The sequence below is a fragment of the Serinus canaria genome, chromosome 4 (genome assembly GCF_022539315.1).
Source record: "Serinus canaria isolate serCan28SL12 chromosome 4, serCan2020, whole genome shotgun sequence".
Taxonomy (NCBI): Eukaryota; Metazoa; Chordata; class Aves; order Passeriformes; family Fringillidae; genus Serinus; species Serinus canaria.
In genome coordinates, this window is record NC_066317.1 from 20,606,968 (window position 1) to 20,623,482 (window position 16,515).

The following is a 16,515-nucleotide window of genomic DNA, read 5'->3' on the forward strand; positions in this document are numbered from 1 at the left end:
TGCCTCAGAACATGGCTATCTGTGCTTTCAGATGGCCTGGTTCTGATCTAGGCTTTGCCAAGTGCAAACCACTTGGGGTGTTCTGGATGGTCCTTGCATGTGCACACATCTGTGCTGTGCCTCTCGGGAGCTAAAGGGAGAATTTGTCAAGGGGCACCTGATCTGCCCTAGGTAGACTACCCTGCTTTACCAGAACAAATTTCCCTCTCATCTATGAAGGGAAATCACCATGAGTTTAATTAAAGTATGTGAGTTCTGTGCAGTGGTTTTAGTGGTAGAAGGAGAATATGGCTATTATTTGGATTTTAGTGCCCTTTATCACAAAACTAATTAGAATAATTAGCTACATTTCTGTTTCATTTCAGCTTTCTGACTTTTTCTTCTTTTCTTTTTTATCTTTTCCTGTTTATGCTGGGAAAACTTTCTCTTGCTGTCTTTCTCTGTCGCCTCCAAGGAAAAACCCACCCAAACGGTAAAAGTCTAAACATGTAGATGTCATGATAGTACTGTCTTTTACTGTTTCAAGTGTTCCATCAATGATACAAGGAGAAATATTTCAGGGGGTTATTTCAGGGGTTAGAGTAATAATAAAAGGCGTCTTTGGTTCAGAAGACTACCTGTGTGTTTAGCTGGGCCTCAACTGCTGCCCTTAAATGCTGTGACAAGTCACAGCTGCACCCGTGCCTTTGTGGCCGGAGGAGCGAGGTGCTGTGTGAAGCCTCGCACTCACTGCTGTGTGTGTCCCTGGCGCAGCCCTCCTCGGAAGCACATCGTGGACACCTACACGGAGTTCTACCACACGCCCACCCACAGCGACGCCAGCAAGAAGCGGCTGATCGAGGACACCGAGGACTGGCACCCCCGCACCGGCACCACCCAGTCCCGCTCCTTCCGCATCCTCGCCCAGATCACCGGCACGGATCACAGTGAGTACCTCGCTGCACCTGCAGCAATGGGCAAAGTCCCCTGCACAGACTGCGTTTTTAAAGCTGGGGCTCAGGGGAGAGAGACAAAGGGAAATATTGCTCTAAAATATTTCCCCTTAAATATTACTCTAAAATATATAATAAAGCAAAACCCTGCCGTTACTAAGTAGTTCAGGATATATACATTGCTGGACATTATTCTGGATTGAGCTGAATTAAAACATTCTAGATAAATCCTAAAATTTAATTTCTACTCCCAAAGATATCAAAAGATTCATATTTGTTGTTTCTTCCCCCCCCCACCCCGCACCGTATCACCAAAATGACAACATTCCTGAGCAAATTTAATGCTTCAGAAAAATTAGGTGTTTTCTGGCACGTGGAAAGTCTTTGTCAGTCATGCTAAAGTATGTGATCTGCAATGATGTAACCAATCAGAAACATAAATCTGTAGTTCCTCAGTTTATTCCCAGGTCTACGTTTCCACCCTCTACTTGTACTATGGTGTGGTTACATATATTGGTGGAGTGGAACAGGTGATGTGGTGAAGGTCATTCCCAGTCATATAATTTTATGCTAAAACTTCAATTTCATGTTATGCTGTCAGCCATAAGTCACTGGCTGAGATTTGTGATTTTCTGTGAAGGTCAACAGAAGTGCTGTCAGGGGCTTTGAGCTCTCATTCTTCAGCTTTTCTCAGCTAAAGCTGCAATAATGAAGGCATTGAGGAAATTGGATCTCCTCTCCAGGGGGAGATTTGATTAAATCAGCTGTTTCTCGAAGCCAGTGATAACATTTCCCAAAATAAGGGTTATTGTCCGTATGTGATAAATATTCTGACTTTGGACTAGATTGTTTTGTGGTCCTGTGTTCAGTTCCCTTCATCAGTCCTTGTAAGGGCAGAGTATAGGACCTGAACATCAAATAACATGTTAACCAGTAAAGATGAATTTATCATGTTGATAAATGCTGTAAGAAAATTACTGCAACTAGATTTGCCAGCCTTAAAATCAGGACTGGGAATTTTGCATTATCCCTCATGTATAGACCTCTAGAACCTTGGTGGGAAATAGCCTGGCTGCAAATAGGTGCTTGGATTATCACCTGATATAAACCCACTGGATGTTCATCCAGAAGAAATACCTCTTAACTTCCATTCATCTCCACCTTCTCAAATCACTTTTTTCAATGCCAGCATGGAGAGTGGGCCAGGGGGAAGGGCAGAGACCAGCAGAGCCACTTTTCAGCAGTCCTACTAGCAAAGGGGCTCTTGAAATTCATGGCCATAACTCGTGTCCATTGGGGCGGATTTAGAATCAAAGAATCCTAACGAGCCTTGTTGTAATGTCCTGCTGTAGTGAATGCATTGGCTCAGCAGAGAATGTCAGTGTTGTGGTACAGTGTCTTTAGTGCCCTAGAAAATAAAAATTTTCTGTTTTCCTTCAGTGAAAGAACCAGAAAATGAAGCTGGGAAGAAGACTAAGTGAGTTGATGTTTTACATTTTTATTACTTTAATACATTGCATGTTTTAATTCTTAACTTGTAGTGTTTGGTGCACTTGTGTGACATCTGGGTGTTTTTAAAATGTTCCTTCCCTTTTTGCCTATTACTTCAGCATGTCAAAATCAAGATCTTTTTCTCCATAGACAAACCTTTGTAAAAACTGTTGGTGCAGCCCAGTAGTAACATTTGTGCAGGAGTTTGTGTAGAGATTTTCTCTAAACTTGAACCAGTTTGTTTGCCTGTACGAGGTCAGCTTGTGTTTTCCTTTTGCAAGTCTCATCTGGCTTTTTTGATTTGTGAGTGTGGATCTGATTGCAAGACATAGCTAGGAGGTATTGCTGTTCTTGCTGCACGTGAGGGTCCGCTGTCTCCTTGCTTTGGGATAAGCAGTGTTCAAAAGAAGCACCAACCTTTGGCTAAATCTAATGGTTCTTGAAGTCAGTGAGACTTTCTTTACTGACTTTGACTAACACTGGATCCAGCTTTTTGACAGAGAGGAAGACAATGCAATAGAAATAGTGCATGGAGTTTGCATGCTCACTTGAGAAACTGCTTAAGACAAACTTTCTTTCTTTCTTATTTTTCTTCTATCACTTCTTTCCACAGGGAAAAGGTTCCCATCCACGTCCTTAGCCCCAAATATACAAAATTACGTGACTGGCACCATGAAGTCTCAGCACGTGTTCTTAATGTCCAGTGATTTTGCCCAAGTTGCAAAAGCAAAATAAAAACACTTCTTTCCTTTCTTCTTTTCCATCTGCTTTGCAAAAAAAAAAAAAAAAAAAAAAAGAAAAAAAAAAAAGAAAAAAAATGGAAAAAATCTGTTTCAGTAGCCTTTCTGCAAGAGAAATTCTAGCCTTTTCTATACTTTTCTAACACTTTCCTACTGATGTGTAAAAAATGGGATGAAATGTTTTTGTGCTAATCATTAGTTGACAAAATTACATATTTAAAACTTAACAACTTGGGTGGCTGAATCTTCCAATGTGGGGGAGGAGATGGCTGTTTCAGTTCTTTTTTCCGACTGAAAGAAGTCATTTGCATTGCTGAGTTTGAGTTACTGTAGGCTGTTAGAAAGCAGAAAATTTTGATCAAATGAATAAGAAATTGTGTTACCTTGATTCTGGGGCTGGGGGAAGAAGATGAAGAGGGGATTGTATGCACTTATTTCAAATAATCGTACTTACCAGGAAGACTATCTTGGATTTCCTTAGGTTTTCAGCAGGTCAGTTTTAGAGTGGTTGTAAATGTTTTACAAAATACAGCAAGAAGACAGACTGCTTTTAAGCAAAGAAAAGAAAAATTTAAAAAAATTATTTTCCAATGTTTTGAATTGAAGTGAAAGCTCAATATAAAGATTCTGCTGCTTAGACTAGTAATATGTTCATATTTTGGAAAACTTAAAAAACAATAATTGAGCAGAATGTTGCTGTGTAAGAGCTTCAACACATCTTCTAGCAGGGACAAGATTAGACAGTAGTATTTATTTATTTACAGAGTGAAGCTTATAGGCTTTCTTGTGTTTATGAAAGCTTCACAGCCCTGTGGTTCTCATGTAAAATAATGTATTATAGTAGCTACACATCCATTAATTTATGCATTTTGAAGCTTGGAGAGTATTTTAATAAAAGTTGCTTTTATCTTAGCTCTGTCTGTTTTTCTTTTGAGTCTCTCGGACTCCTTGAATATTCTTCTCTTGCATGGGGCCGACATTTCATAGCACCTTCACAGCCTATAGGAAGAGAAACAATTAAATCCCCACTGCATAGTAGAAACAGTCTGAATTGTTTAAAACTATCCCAGTATTTTACTTCCTTATCATCTTAAAAATGGGGTACATGTTTGTGTTGTTGAAATTGACACGGGATTTGCAGGCATCAATAAAATGATTGACCCTTAAGGGAGTAAGAATGTATGAAGTAAAGCTCGCTGTTGGCTTTTGCAGCACTTGTTGAACCAGATAGCATTTGAGACCTCAGACAAAGGTGATTGTGAAGCACATGTAAAAGCCCAGTTTCTCACAACTGCTCAACGAGAACCATTGCAATTGGTTTGGGTTTCTGCAGCTGACCTACATGCTCCTCTGATGGAATTAGTCCTGTGAACAGATGCTTCTGCAGAAGACTTGGCGGGGTTGTTTTTCTTTCCTTGCACAATATCAGAATTTGAGAGGACCTTTGGAACCATTTTAAGTTTGAGATTCCTTTTCAGGTGGTTTATGCTGCTATACAGTAGAGCAGTAGCTTATGGTATTTGTCATTTTATCTTTAGGAAAAGACAAACAGAAAATGGAGACTTCAGGTAATAGATAAGTTATCTAGCACTAACAGTCACCAATGTGGATGCCTAACACTGCACAGATTTGCCCTGGTAATGATAGCCCAAGGGATGTCACCTCTTGCACACTTTTTGGATTAACTCCTTAGGGACAGTAGGGGAAAACATTCACTTTAGTAATTTCACAGAAGAGTGTTTGGATGAGAAATGCCAATCAGTTTGATTTCCATGCCCCTCCATCACGTAACTTGACAGTGAGTACTGTGTTACTAAACCCAAGCGTGTTACTGAATGCACATATACCACAATATAATAATTTGATTATTGAGTACCACATATTAAACTGGGAATGTGAAGTAGTGTATTTAAATTTATGGGTTTATATAATTTCTGTATGAACAGAACGAAATGTGAGCATTTCAGAGACCGTCAATGCAATGAAAACTGTGAAATGTTAGAAAGGTCATCACTTAGATTCTCTGTAAAGGCTTCTTTTTAAGGGCAAAATGGTTTGACCTTCAGATATTTTTATGTTCTGGAGATGTCCCTAGGTTATGAGACTATTTTCATGTTGTTATTAAACTTAACTTACCATTATGTTTATGTATCTTACCAGCTCTTATCCTTTTGAAGGGTCAGTTGCTGTAGTGAAAAAAAGAATAAACACTCTGCAAATAATCAAAATAATTGAAGCATCTGTTTTGAGTAAAATTAAACATAGTTGTAGAGTCTATATTTCAAGGGTATGAAAGTAGTTTGAGAGACAGCCAAATTATTCGTTTTCTTTAAAGTCGTTGTAAAAACACTGCTAGTTCCAGAAGTGGTTTTTGGATTCATGAAATTAATTTCATTTACTGCTTGAAAGATGTCATCTCTTCACCCAGTATGCCCATTGCACAGATCTTACTGGCATTCAGTTTTGGACTTTTTGTTACTGTTCCCAAAAATGAACCACTTTTTCATTTGTATCTGACAAATATGCCCTGTCTCATGTCTGATTCCCAGCATACATCTGATCTTTGAAAACATATTAGGAGTGTTTTTTTATATAAATGAATAAGCTTAAATTTTAGAGATCTCCTAGAAATATCTCCTAGAAATATCAATGTGACAATGAAATGGAAACTTCTCTTTCATCAGCGATCTTCGGTAAAATATCCCAATTTAATAATATTCAGCTTTTCAGGCAGGCATTGTCCAAGTCAGATGTTCTGTGTGGTTTTTACTAGTTTTTACTATTGTTTATTTAAAAACTGTAACCCACTAGGGATTTTTGTTTGGATAAAATAGATTTTTCTCTTCAGCAGCTGGAAAGACAGGATATAGAAATAGAAAGCCCTCACTGAAATGTGTAGATTGCAGCTTTTAAACCAGTTACTTAAAACTTAGAAAGGCAATATCTAGCCTTTGTATAAAGTTTATGTGATTTAGATTATTTCTATTTCTGCAGTAGCCTGTTTCCAAGGTGTTTGTTTAAAATGTTCACTTTCAACCATCTCCTTTTGAGCAATCAGCTCTGGATTTGGTTTTATCCTTAAATTGTAGAGTTAATTCATTGTCCTGAGTGAAGATTTTCTGGATTTGTAGTTTAGTTGATCCGCAGTGACTGGAAAGTATTTGTCACTGTCTTGAAAGTCTTGAAACAATCTGTCATAAAATCATGTATTTACTTTTCTCTCCCCCATGTCATAAATATCTGTAAAGCATACCTGCAGATCTACCTGATGGAGCAGGAACCCAGGATACCTGTATTATTTTGAATAAAAAATCCATAGCTACCCCGACTTTGGAGATGCCATCTGCACCAGAATTTCCATCCACACCTTTACCACCTTTGAGGTCTGCTCCCTGGTCATTGTTAAATCTGTTCAATAATTTTTAGCACTTAAGCTTCGCTACTTTAATAAGATACTTAATTCTGCATACTAACATAAGAAAAAGAAACTGCAGAATGCCTGCCCCTGTGGCTAATTTAGTCTGCTCAAAACTTACTGTTGTGGTTGCTCTCTGCCTTGTAGTTTACTTTTTTTTGTGTGTTTTACAGTCTGGCAGGTGCTTTTCTTCAAGTAGAGCACTTTAAGAGAACATTTTTTAGATTTTTTTTTTTCCTATAACAGCTGAATCACAGAAAGGATATGAAAAATACTGATAAATGCATAGTGTAACGTTCACAAAACTAACCCCACCAAAATGTTGTAGCAAAAAGCACACAAAGCTTTGGTGTGAATCCCACTAGCACTTGTGTCACTTTCAGTATTTTCCAAAGTTGTTTTCTATCACATAATATAATCCCAAATCAATGTGTTCCATCTTTGTAAATGTCCAGTACTACTTGGCTTTCTGAGTTTCAAAGCAGCAAGGACACTCTCAGTCTTCACTGGAAGTGTGATACTTCTTAAGTGTGTTTTGCATCATTTTAACCTCTCAATTGTATTTTACTATCAGTTTCATGGTCTTTTTGCGGGTTTTTTGGGGTTTGGGTTCTTTTTTTCTTCTGAGTTTACTAACACCTTCATGCACAGTGTTTCCTCTTCTGCATACTATTTTAATGTAAATTAAAAATCTTTTTCTCTGTGTGTCTTCACTTGGGGTTTTTTTACTGTGAATGGAGAGAAAACAATGCTAGACCAGAACCTGCAGCTGCTCTTTTGCCGATAGCAGATTCCTGCCCTGGCAGTGTCCCCCCTCCCAGACTTTCTGAACATATTGCTGCACCAGCTCCTGCGAGGTAAATCATTCACAGGGGTTTTGATTCAGTCAACAATCTATCCTCTTCTAGCCTGGGTTTGTCTGCCTTGGAGGAGAGAGGGTTTTTTGTCATTCATTATAATAAACTTTGTTAAGCTGCTGTGACTAGGGATTTTCCTGGAAGTGGTAGGAGGGGGAAGGAGAAAAATTAGATAAAAATGAGGAAATTCATGAACAGTCTTGTGGATACTAATTAAAACAAGATACAATGTTTAGTGTATGTATGCTGTCAGTGAGTGTCCACCATATAACTTGGAGTAACTTTTTAGTGGTCTCAACAAGTCAAAAGTGAATATGTGAATTTTAGAAATATAGAAGTAATTTTCTAAAATGTGAGTTATTTAATTTGTAACACAGTGTTGTGCTGTGATGCAATCACAGAAGACTAGGAGATTATCTGGCAAATTTCCTGTCACTGGCCCTGGATAGTTTTACTGGCACTTACCTTGGCAAATTGCTGGTGCTTTGGAGGTAATTTGTGAGTACTAGACATGAACAGTAATTTTAGCTAGAAGAAAGCAACAGTACTTTGGAGGGTGATTGATTGTTACTGTAGGTCAATAACTTTTCTCATGGTTTATCTTACATTGTGCAGGAGTTTTTGAGTTCCAGGTAGCATGCACAAGCACAAAGTCATAACATGAAACAAAGCTGTCCCTGTGAAAATGAGAATTAAATGAACAGTGCTTGGTCCTGCCAGGCCTTAGACAGACATTCATGCTTGAATAAAGCATACAAGAATATACTGTTGCCTACACCTATGTGGGCTTTCTGCTGTTGGAAAGCTAATACTAAGACCTGGAATTGACCAGTTTTAAACCTTTAAAGCAGTGTTCTCAGTTAGCTGAGAGAAGAGGAAATCTGACATCCAAATAGAAGTCTATTCTGGTGTCTTTTGAGGACATTTTTGTTGTCTGGGAGAAGCAGCTATGTTCCTGAGCTAACATGAACTTAGGCAGGATGAGATGGAGGCTGATGGGCTGGTGGGTTCTTTCATGGTGACATTTGGCTTGAGCCAGTACAGTAAAGAAGATTTGGTTGTGATGTTTTCAGCAGCAAATTCTCCTAGATCAACAAAGATGAAAAATACATGCAGAAGATGTATGACAATACTCCTGGTGATTTTATTGATTTTATTTTTTAATCAGAAAACCTGGGTTGAAAAAGGCAGTGAAAAAAGTAGTGCTTCAGTTATTGATTTTCATGTCTCCCCATGAAACTTCAGTATCATTACACCTACTTGCCCCATCCATGGATGTGTGCAAAGCCAGGTTGAATAGAGCTCTGGGCAAAGTCTAGTGAAAGCTGTCCCTGCCCACAGCAGGAGGGTTGGAAGTAGCTGACCTTCAAGGTCCCTTCCAATCCAGACTATTTTATGATTCTGCTGAGCTGTAGATGCCTTGCAGATACCACTGCAGCTACTGTGTTCTGAGTACCAAGGAGTCCTCTCTAAATCCTAGCTCTGCATCTGAATCCAGGCAAAAGAAATTTAAATCTAATCTTACTCAAGATCTAGATCTCTAAATGTTATTTGGCAAAATTAACCTAGCAAGGGAGCAGCTTTAAGATGCGAAATCTGAAAAGCAGCTATGTTCTCACCATTGGTTCAGGGTGAGAGCCAAAGTATTTTTACAAATATAAAAGTAGATGGTAAGAATTTTCTGCTAAAGAAGGGCAGAAAGTGGAGCAGCTTCTGCAGAGCTGTCGAGGGAAGGTTTAGCATTGGGTGTGGGAAGGAGAGCAATTTGGTTATTTGATGCGGCTGTGTAGTCTGGATTCTCCCGTGAACCGAGAGGTCATCAGTGATAGCAGTTGATATTTATATGTTGTTACTGAGCAGATGCTGCTGCTTTTATAATGCTTTTTTTGAGTGGTAAATACAGCAAATCTGGTCTTCAAATCCCTTTTTTAACTAAAATGGCAGCTATTGGAAAGCTGCATGGAGCAATTCATGAGTGCCATGTCAGGCTTTTAGGAAAGCAAAATTGGGCCATCCAAGTGTGAGTAGACTTGCTCTTGCTACTGAAGCCTTGAATTTGTTGTCAAGGACTGGCCTAGGTCCTTATTTTCCAAATGGGCTCCATCTTTTCTTGGCTGAAGCTCTGTAAATTGTATCAGCCGCTGCTTAGCCCCCAAGAAGGAGAAACCTTGCTGTAAAATGTATGGAGGATCTGGATTTGATTTCTAGATTAAAGTTAAGTGAGCTGCTTATAAGGTAGATTTCATAATGCTTTTTTATTGTAGTTGTAGTTCTTTATTGAGTCTTAAATAGTTGTATGTCTATATAACCAACTCCTGTAAGTTATAGTGTATTTTACTCTATTTCATATATGCAATGTCCTCCTGTAAATTTAACAGTAGAATATTTAAGAGCAATGACAGCCTTTCCAGAAAGTTGCAAAAAGTCATCTCAAGAAGTAATCCTGGCGTTATTAGACCATGTGAACCACAGAATCTGGCACTTCCAGAGAAAGTGTATAACTAATATAAAACAGATGTGATGCCAGCAGATCTTTAGATTGCATTTTATAAACATGCCTTTTACAGTCATGCAGACCTACTTTTATATTTTCTTTTAATGGAATTATTCCTGATAGAAATATAAAGACTTAGTAATAAGTAATAATAGGTATTAGTCCTGATATTTGTTGTGTACTTTCTCATAAGTGGGCATCCAGGAACATTCTCTGCAGAAATTGTAGTTTGGGAGAAGAGGAGGTCTCAGGCTGACTGCACTAAAACTGTCAGAGTTTTTATGGTTGTTTTGGTGTGATGATAAGCAAGAGGAAGCAGAATACAAGGGAGAAATATTGCTCTCTTGTGGTGAATGCTACTTGTCCTTCTGCTTTTTATTATTATATAGAACTTTTGTTTGAGAACCTCTTGGAAGTCTTAGGCAAGTGTACATCTCATCTTCCCTTCAATCATTCAGGTTTTAAATGCCAGCAGCCAAGTAGCCTCAGTGTCTGAAGTGTCATCTCCTGACACTAGGTTGTTTCTTGTATACTGATTGTGCTCTTGTTCAAGTTTGTTATTTTTTAAGTAACTATCCAAATAGTTTGGGTTTGTGGTTAAACAAGTGCTCAAGCTTTAGCTGTAAAAATGCCTCCAAAAATTGTTTTCAGCATGGTGTGATTCCCAGGGCATGAGTATTTGGTTCCTACAGGAGATGCAAGAATTACAGATGCAAGAATACCAGCTGGAAAGAGTTTGGCCATTGCTATTTTGTACTTTTAATCAAATGAGAAATTTCTTCTCTGTTTATTATCTCATTATAATTACTCATGAAATTAACATCAACTAGGAAGATAACCGTGCCTGCTCCAGATGCAGCAAGCTCTCTGCCGGCAGATGAAGCACCTCCTGTCCCCAAGATGTGTGCTGTGGCCACACAAACCACCGAGTTCCCCCTGCCTGCTGACCCAGCTGGGGGGCTGTCTTCTCCAGCCCTGCATGTGGGAGCAGCCCTCGGGCTGCCTCCTGCCCTTGCCAGGTACATCTAAGCCCAGCTGTGTTAGAAAGGTGCAGTCAGAAACTGTAATTTTACACACATTGAAACACAGAGTGGTTTGCTTTGGAAGGGACCTTAACGATCATTCAGTTCAAATGCTCCTGCCATGGGTAGGGACACCTCCCACTAGACCAGATTGCTTGGGGCCCAGACCAACCTGGAGGTGAACATTTCCAGGGTTGGGGTGTCCACAGCTTCTCTGGGCAACGTTTTCCAGTGCCTCACCATCCTGATCTAAGTCTCTCCTCTTTTGGTTTAAAGCCATACAGTTTCACCTGATTCTTTTTATGATGATGATGATGCTGTCCAGGTGGAGCAGCTTTAAGGTTTCCTGACCCTCATAGTGCTGTGGCAATTTATACGGGAATTAGAAATTTAAGTAGCTTTTAGGCAAAAGTTCTAAAAATAATTTAAAAATTAAAACAGCCTTTTGATGGAGGAGGAAAAGCAGTCGTGGGTAGTAGATTCAGTTGGGTTTTGTCGGCAGAAGTTGGTGACATGAGGAGAATATAGTCACCTTTGCTACAAAATGTGTGGTTTTAAATTATCCAGTAGCCCAAAGTTTTTGGAGGAGAATACAAGCTTTAACTTGTGTAGTGATGGGACATCCAGAATATAAGTCTTTACCAACAGGGAGAGAAAGTGCTTCCCTCAGTAATTAACACTACAAGATACCTGAAAGAAACATACCCGTTTTGTTTGTTTGTTCATGGGTAAGGATAGCTTTAGGAAAAAAATTTAAATGATCTCCTGAGCTTTAGTTAGTATTGCCAGAGGTGTAGTAAGTGTTTGATTAATGACTTCTCTTCTCTTGCTGCTTTTGGGCAGGCATGAAGCATCTCTGCCTACTTGTGAAACAAATTCTTACAATAAAATCTCAAGCTTTCAGTCTAAATCATCTGTAAATTATACAAGGTAAATATTTTAAGGTATATCTACAGCAGGCTGCTAGGTGTAAGCAAGGTATTCAGGCACTGGCTTTACATTTATATATGGGAAATGGTTTATAGTTCTGTAGGCATTTAGAGTGTTCTGTCCATATTTGTAGTTATTTGAAAAAATACACAGCAATTAGGTGGATAATCTTGAAATTTTAAAATAAGAACCCAAGTTAGAGGTTAGAAATTGTTGGAGTTATTTTGGAGCCGGTTTGGGTCTTTCACCTTTTTTTTCCTCTGTTGAAATCCATTTCCACCTGTAAAATAAGTAGAGAAAATTAAAAGGGGGTTACACGCTGAATTTGCTAAGGGTGGACCTGCAGAAGTTATATCACTAAATATTCCAGTTTTCTACATTTACTGTTTATTATGAAAAAGAGGACAAGGTAAATGATCTTCATGGCTAATTCTGTCCACACCATGGAGACTTAAATGGATCCATGTGGAGAGTTCTGGGCCCTGGTTCAGTGGGAATGATCCAGGCATGTGAGGTAGAGTCTATGATGAGGAATTTAAAAGCTGACAGATGCTAAATGCTCACTTAATGAGGGAATAGTTTTATTTGTGGGTGAAATCAAAATTGCTGTTCTTTATATTAATATTCAGGTCACTCACACATTGCCTATGTCTCTGTGAGCTGGAAACTTGCATAACTCTCCAGTGGTTAATGTGGTCTGGTGTTGTACTGTATCTCTGTCAATCTTTCCTACTTTCTCTGTTTTCTCCTGCATTGACTCAAAGCTTCTGCGCTGCAAAAGTAATGCTGGAAGATCCTTCGGGAAATCTGCCGATCCTTGGACCCTCTCCTCCTCCAGCTCTTTCTCCTTTTGAGCAGAGATCAAAAATTAAGAGCATGGCTGCTGCTGCAGTGTCTGCTGCTATTGCTGTCCGGGCCAGGTAGACATCAACTTCAAAAGGAATATTTTATAGGTTGGTTTAAGGAGGTTCCAGTTCACACAAGAATAATTGGTCCCTGGCAGGGTTGTGAAATCAGTCGGCTCTGTCACCATACTGGGCAAGTCATTAGAATATGTCCAAAGCTCCCATGCCCTATTTATAGCTTAGCTGCTCTGAACCTTGGTGAGTAATTCCACCATTCTGTTCCTCATGATGCCTGTTTTACAGTTCAGTTAATAAATTACCTGTAAATAACATTTGTGTTACGTGAGTGACAAAGAATAATCTGCAACTCTGAGGAACTTTTTGATGCTTGAAAACAATAGCTTGCTGAGTTCCATCTAAATCTTTACTGCATTGCTTTTTATAAAGGCTTGCCTAGAGCAAACATTTTGACAAGTTTTTCGAACATCCATTCATATCGGTAAAATACTTTTTAATAGGCAATAATACCCATATTTTTGTATTTCTAAATTGCATGGATGTTCCAGGGTGATAATAAATTATGTACATTAGAAAGCATACACAAAATCAGAAAACTAAAAAAGATGAAAAAATTTTCTCATTGCTTTCTGTTTTATTTTAATAATGGTAAAAATATACAAAGAACATGCTTCTCACACCTTAGTGGGTTTTCTTATGCCTCCCCTGAATTGTGCAGCCTCTATCTTGTGGGCTGCTTGTTTGGACATGATTCCTGCATCAATTTTCCTGGGTTCAGTTTCTCCAGACAGGCTTTTCATAAGGCATTTTGGGTTGCCCGTGGTCCCAGCCATCTTGAACTTTGTGTGGTCACCTCATTTGTTTGTGGGGTCTTTTTACACACTTGCTAGACTCCACGAGCCTAGTGCCTACCGCTCGCTGCTGGATGCGCTGCTCATCACGCCTGTTGCAAAGCCTCCCCCGCTGGCCAGCGCGCCCTCCAGGAAGTCCACAAGTGCTCTGGAGTTGCCAAAGAGCAAGAGGTATTGTCCAGGTGGGGTGTGTGGTTGGCACTTAGGACTCAGGGAACTGGCTACTCCTTCAGAGCACATTTCTGTTGTCTGCATGCTTGTGCCTGTCCTGGTCTTTGACATGACCAGCTCCAAACCCTGCTGGTTTCATCTCTGTGCACACCTGGACTAATGTGTGCACCTGCAGATGGTGTTTGTGCAAGTCCACCCTACTAAAGCAGACGTTTCCTTTCCTCACTGCCTTCAAGTGTTCTCTGATATGCATGGTGGTGTTTGTGTTGTGTCGTGAGCCTCTGAGGCAGCAATAGAAGAAACAAGAGATCCTGGCTTGAAACTTCTGTGTGGGTAAATTATTTGCCACAGTTCCTTGAGCAACTAAGCGTCACGTTAGATTATTTTTCTAAAGTTCCCTTTGAATGTATAAAATCAAATAAGTGGCGTGCAAGCCAGCAAATGACTGTTTTAAAATATATTTGCTGTCTAGGCTCTTTGTTCCAGTGCTGATTCTGTTCAGTGCACAGGACTATTTGTTCTCCTTTCCTGACCGCAGCGATGTTAATGCTTGCTTCAGCAGAAGGCTGTTTTTATGACTTCAGCTGTGCAGGCAGAAGTCTGCTTGGTTATTTTACAGGGCAGCATGTATTAAGTTGTGCTAGGGAAGAAATAATCTCTGGGTTTTCTTGTACTTATTTATATTTTCACAAGAGTTAGACCCTTCTAGAGATAAGGCCCAATTATAAGTAGAGCAGAGATCCACTTGATGTTGAGTAACAAGTATTAGTTCTTTTACTTCTGTTTCATGGCTTCCAAGGTGACCTCAGTCACCAGAGAAGGTTAAAGTAGCTCTGAACTCAGGGAGGGGAAATAGTAGTTTATAAGACACAAACCAACTTTATTTGTGTCAAAATTTCTAACTTGTAGCATATCCACATAAAAAAGATAAAAAAGGAACATTGAAAGAATTGTGGTGATATAATACAGCTTAAAATACCAACTTTATTTTTGCCACTGAATGATCTTACTAGAAAACCTTTTATGTACATATTGAAAGAGAAAACCTCTTTAGGAGTTCTGATATCTGTCTGTGCACTATAGGTGAAGCCCAGGCCATGCCATCAGCAAGAATTTATTCTTTAGCTGTGGTGTTTATTTGGTGATACTTTAGTACAGTGAAAACAAATTCTCTGACTTCTCTTTTTTTTTCTTTCACTAACTAATGTGCATTGTTTTTGGCAAGTGAAGGTAGATTATTACATTAATGGAAACTTTCTCCTTCCTGAATCTGTAACTGGCTTTCTGTTTGTCCATTGTTTGCTCGCTGTATAGGATAAGCTCTCCTGGTGTTGAAGATTTATTTTTGGAGATGCATTCAGTGTTGGAATTCCCAAAGTGTCTCCATTGAGTTGCTGTCCCTTAAAAGTACATGTGTGTTGGAAAAGGCAGGAAACAATAGAGAACTGTTTTCATTCTTCCACAGCTGAAGTCCAGTTTTGGAGGGGCTTAATCTGGTTTTTTTCTTCCAACTGACAGAGCTGGAGAGAGATGTGCCAGGGAGCCAGAAGGTACACTGGGAGTACAGAGACCATATAGGCCTGCCCAAAAGACCATATCAGTATTGGATATATATCAAGATTGAGGTTGAATGGCTTGGAATAAACATCCATGGATTTTTAGGGGGTTTTAAAGGTAGCCTTTAAACTTGTGAAAGGTGAATTTTCTCTTAAGCCATTGCAATAGCCAGGTTATTCTGGTTATTCAGGTTGCTGCTACAAGGCTGTGGCATAAGGTGATAAAGGACGAAGATGACTTTCAGGCTGTTAGGGACATCATAAACAGGATACGACCTAAAATCTGGGTCAGTAGCAGTATAGTTAGTCTCAGAACACTCTGCATAAAACTGCATTTTAAAAAGGATTTTTGCAGGAATAGCCAGAATTTTCCTGAAGACAGCATACAACAAATGAGGGTAATGATTTCTGGTTTCCTTATTAACATCCTTAGTTCTGAGCTGCTGCACTGGTAAGGAAGGAGAGGTTACCAGTAGACAGAGCCGAAGAAATGAAGCTTTGTGCTGTCTTGTCCTGTTGAATAAAAGACCACAGCCTTTGCTGTATGGCTTGAGAAACATGTAGGAAAAGAAGATAAATGTAGTGTCAGCAACTGCATATTGTTGCTGAATTTCAGCAAAGATCAAGCAAAACGAATCAGTTATGTCAGGAAGAAAGTAATAGATTTGAGAGAAATGTACCCATTGAGTGTGAAACTAGGTATTAAAATGTCTTTGCATTAAATTCTATCTAGTGACATACTGTGGTATGTAAATGAATGCAATGCTGAAAAGTTGTTTTAAATGGCAGCTCACTTCATTCCACAATAAAATAGTTGATAAGTAGGGAGAGCTGAAATCTTACGTCCCATAACTAAAGAGAAAAGTATACAACAGAAAGGTATGAAACTGGTTCAAATAGAACTAGGTCTGTTTGGCTCAACCAAAATAGCCAAGTAATAAACTGCTTTGGAGTTTTCTGGCTCTTTTATATCTTTCATAACTTTAATGAAAAGGTAATGAATCTATTTTACTAAAGTAGTTTAGGCTTCTTTGCATTATCTCTGGGGACAAACTCAGGAAGGTTATAGCTATAGCAAAAGCAGGGTGTTGATTCTCTTCTGCAGTAAGGTTCCTCCAGATATATTTCCCATTTATCCCTCTCGCTTCACTGTCTCTGCTCCAAAAAGCTGGATGTCTTAAACTGTTCTGTAC

At 39.1% G+C, this 16,515-nt stretch overlaps 1 protein-coding gene across 4 annotated transcripts in view; it reads left to right on the top strand.

Annotated features, from left to right (window-relative positions):
* The window catches only part of PDLIM5 (PDZ and LIM domain 5), a 125,817-nt gene that overhangs the window by 75,168 nt on the left and 34,134 nt on the right, over positions 1-16,515 (top strand). For 2 of the 4 annotated variants that reach the window (XM_050973462.1, XM_050973463.1), the window contains exons 6-7: positions 754-926; positions 2,373-2,409. In XM_050973462.1, the coding sequence (XP_050829419.1) occupies positions 754-926; positions 2,373-2,409 (210 nt within the window). Of the gene's footprint in view, positions 1-454; positions 473-753; positions 927-2,372; positions 2,410-3,036; positions 4,076-16,515 lie in introns of those variants that run through there. The other 2 variants (XM_050973464.1, XM_050973465.1) reach the window with 2 other exon arrangements.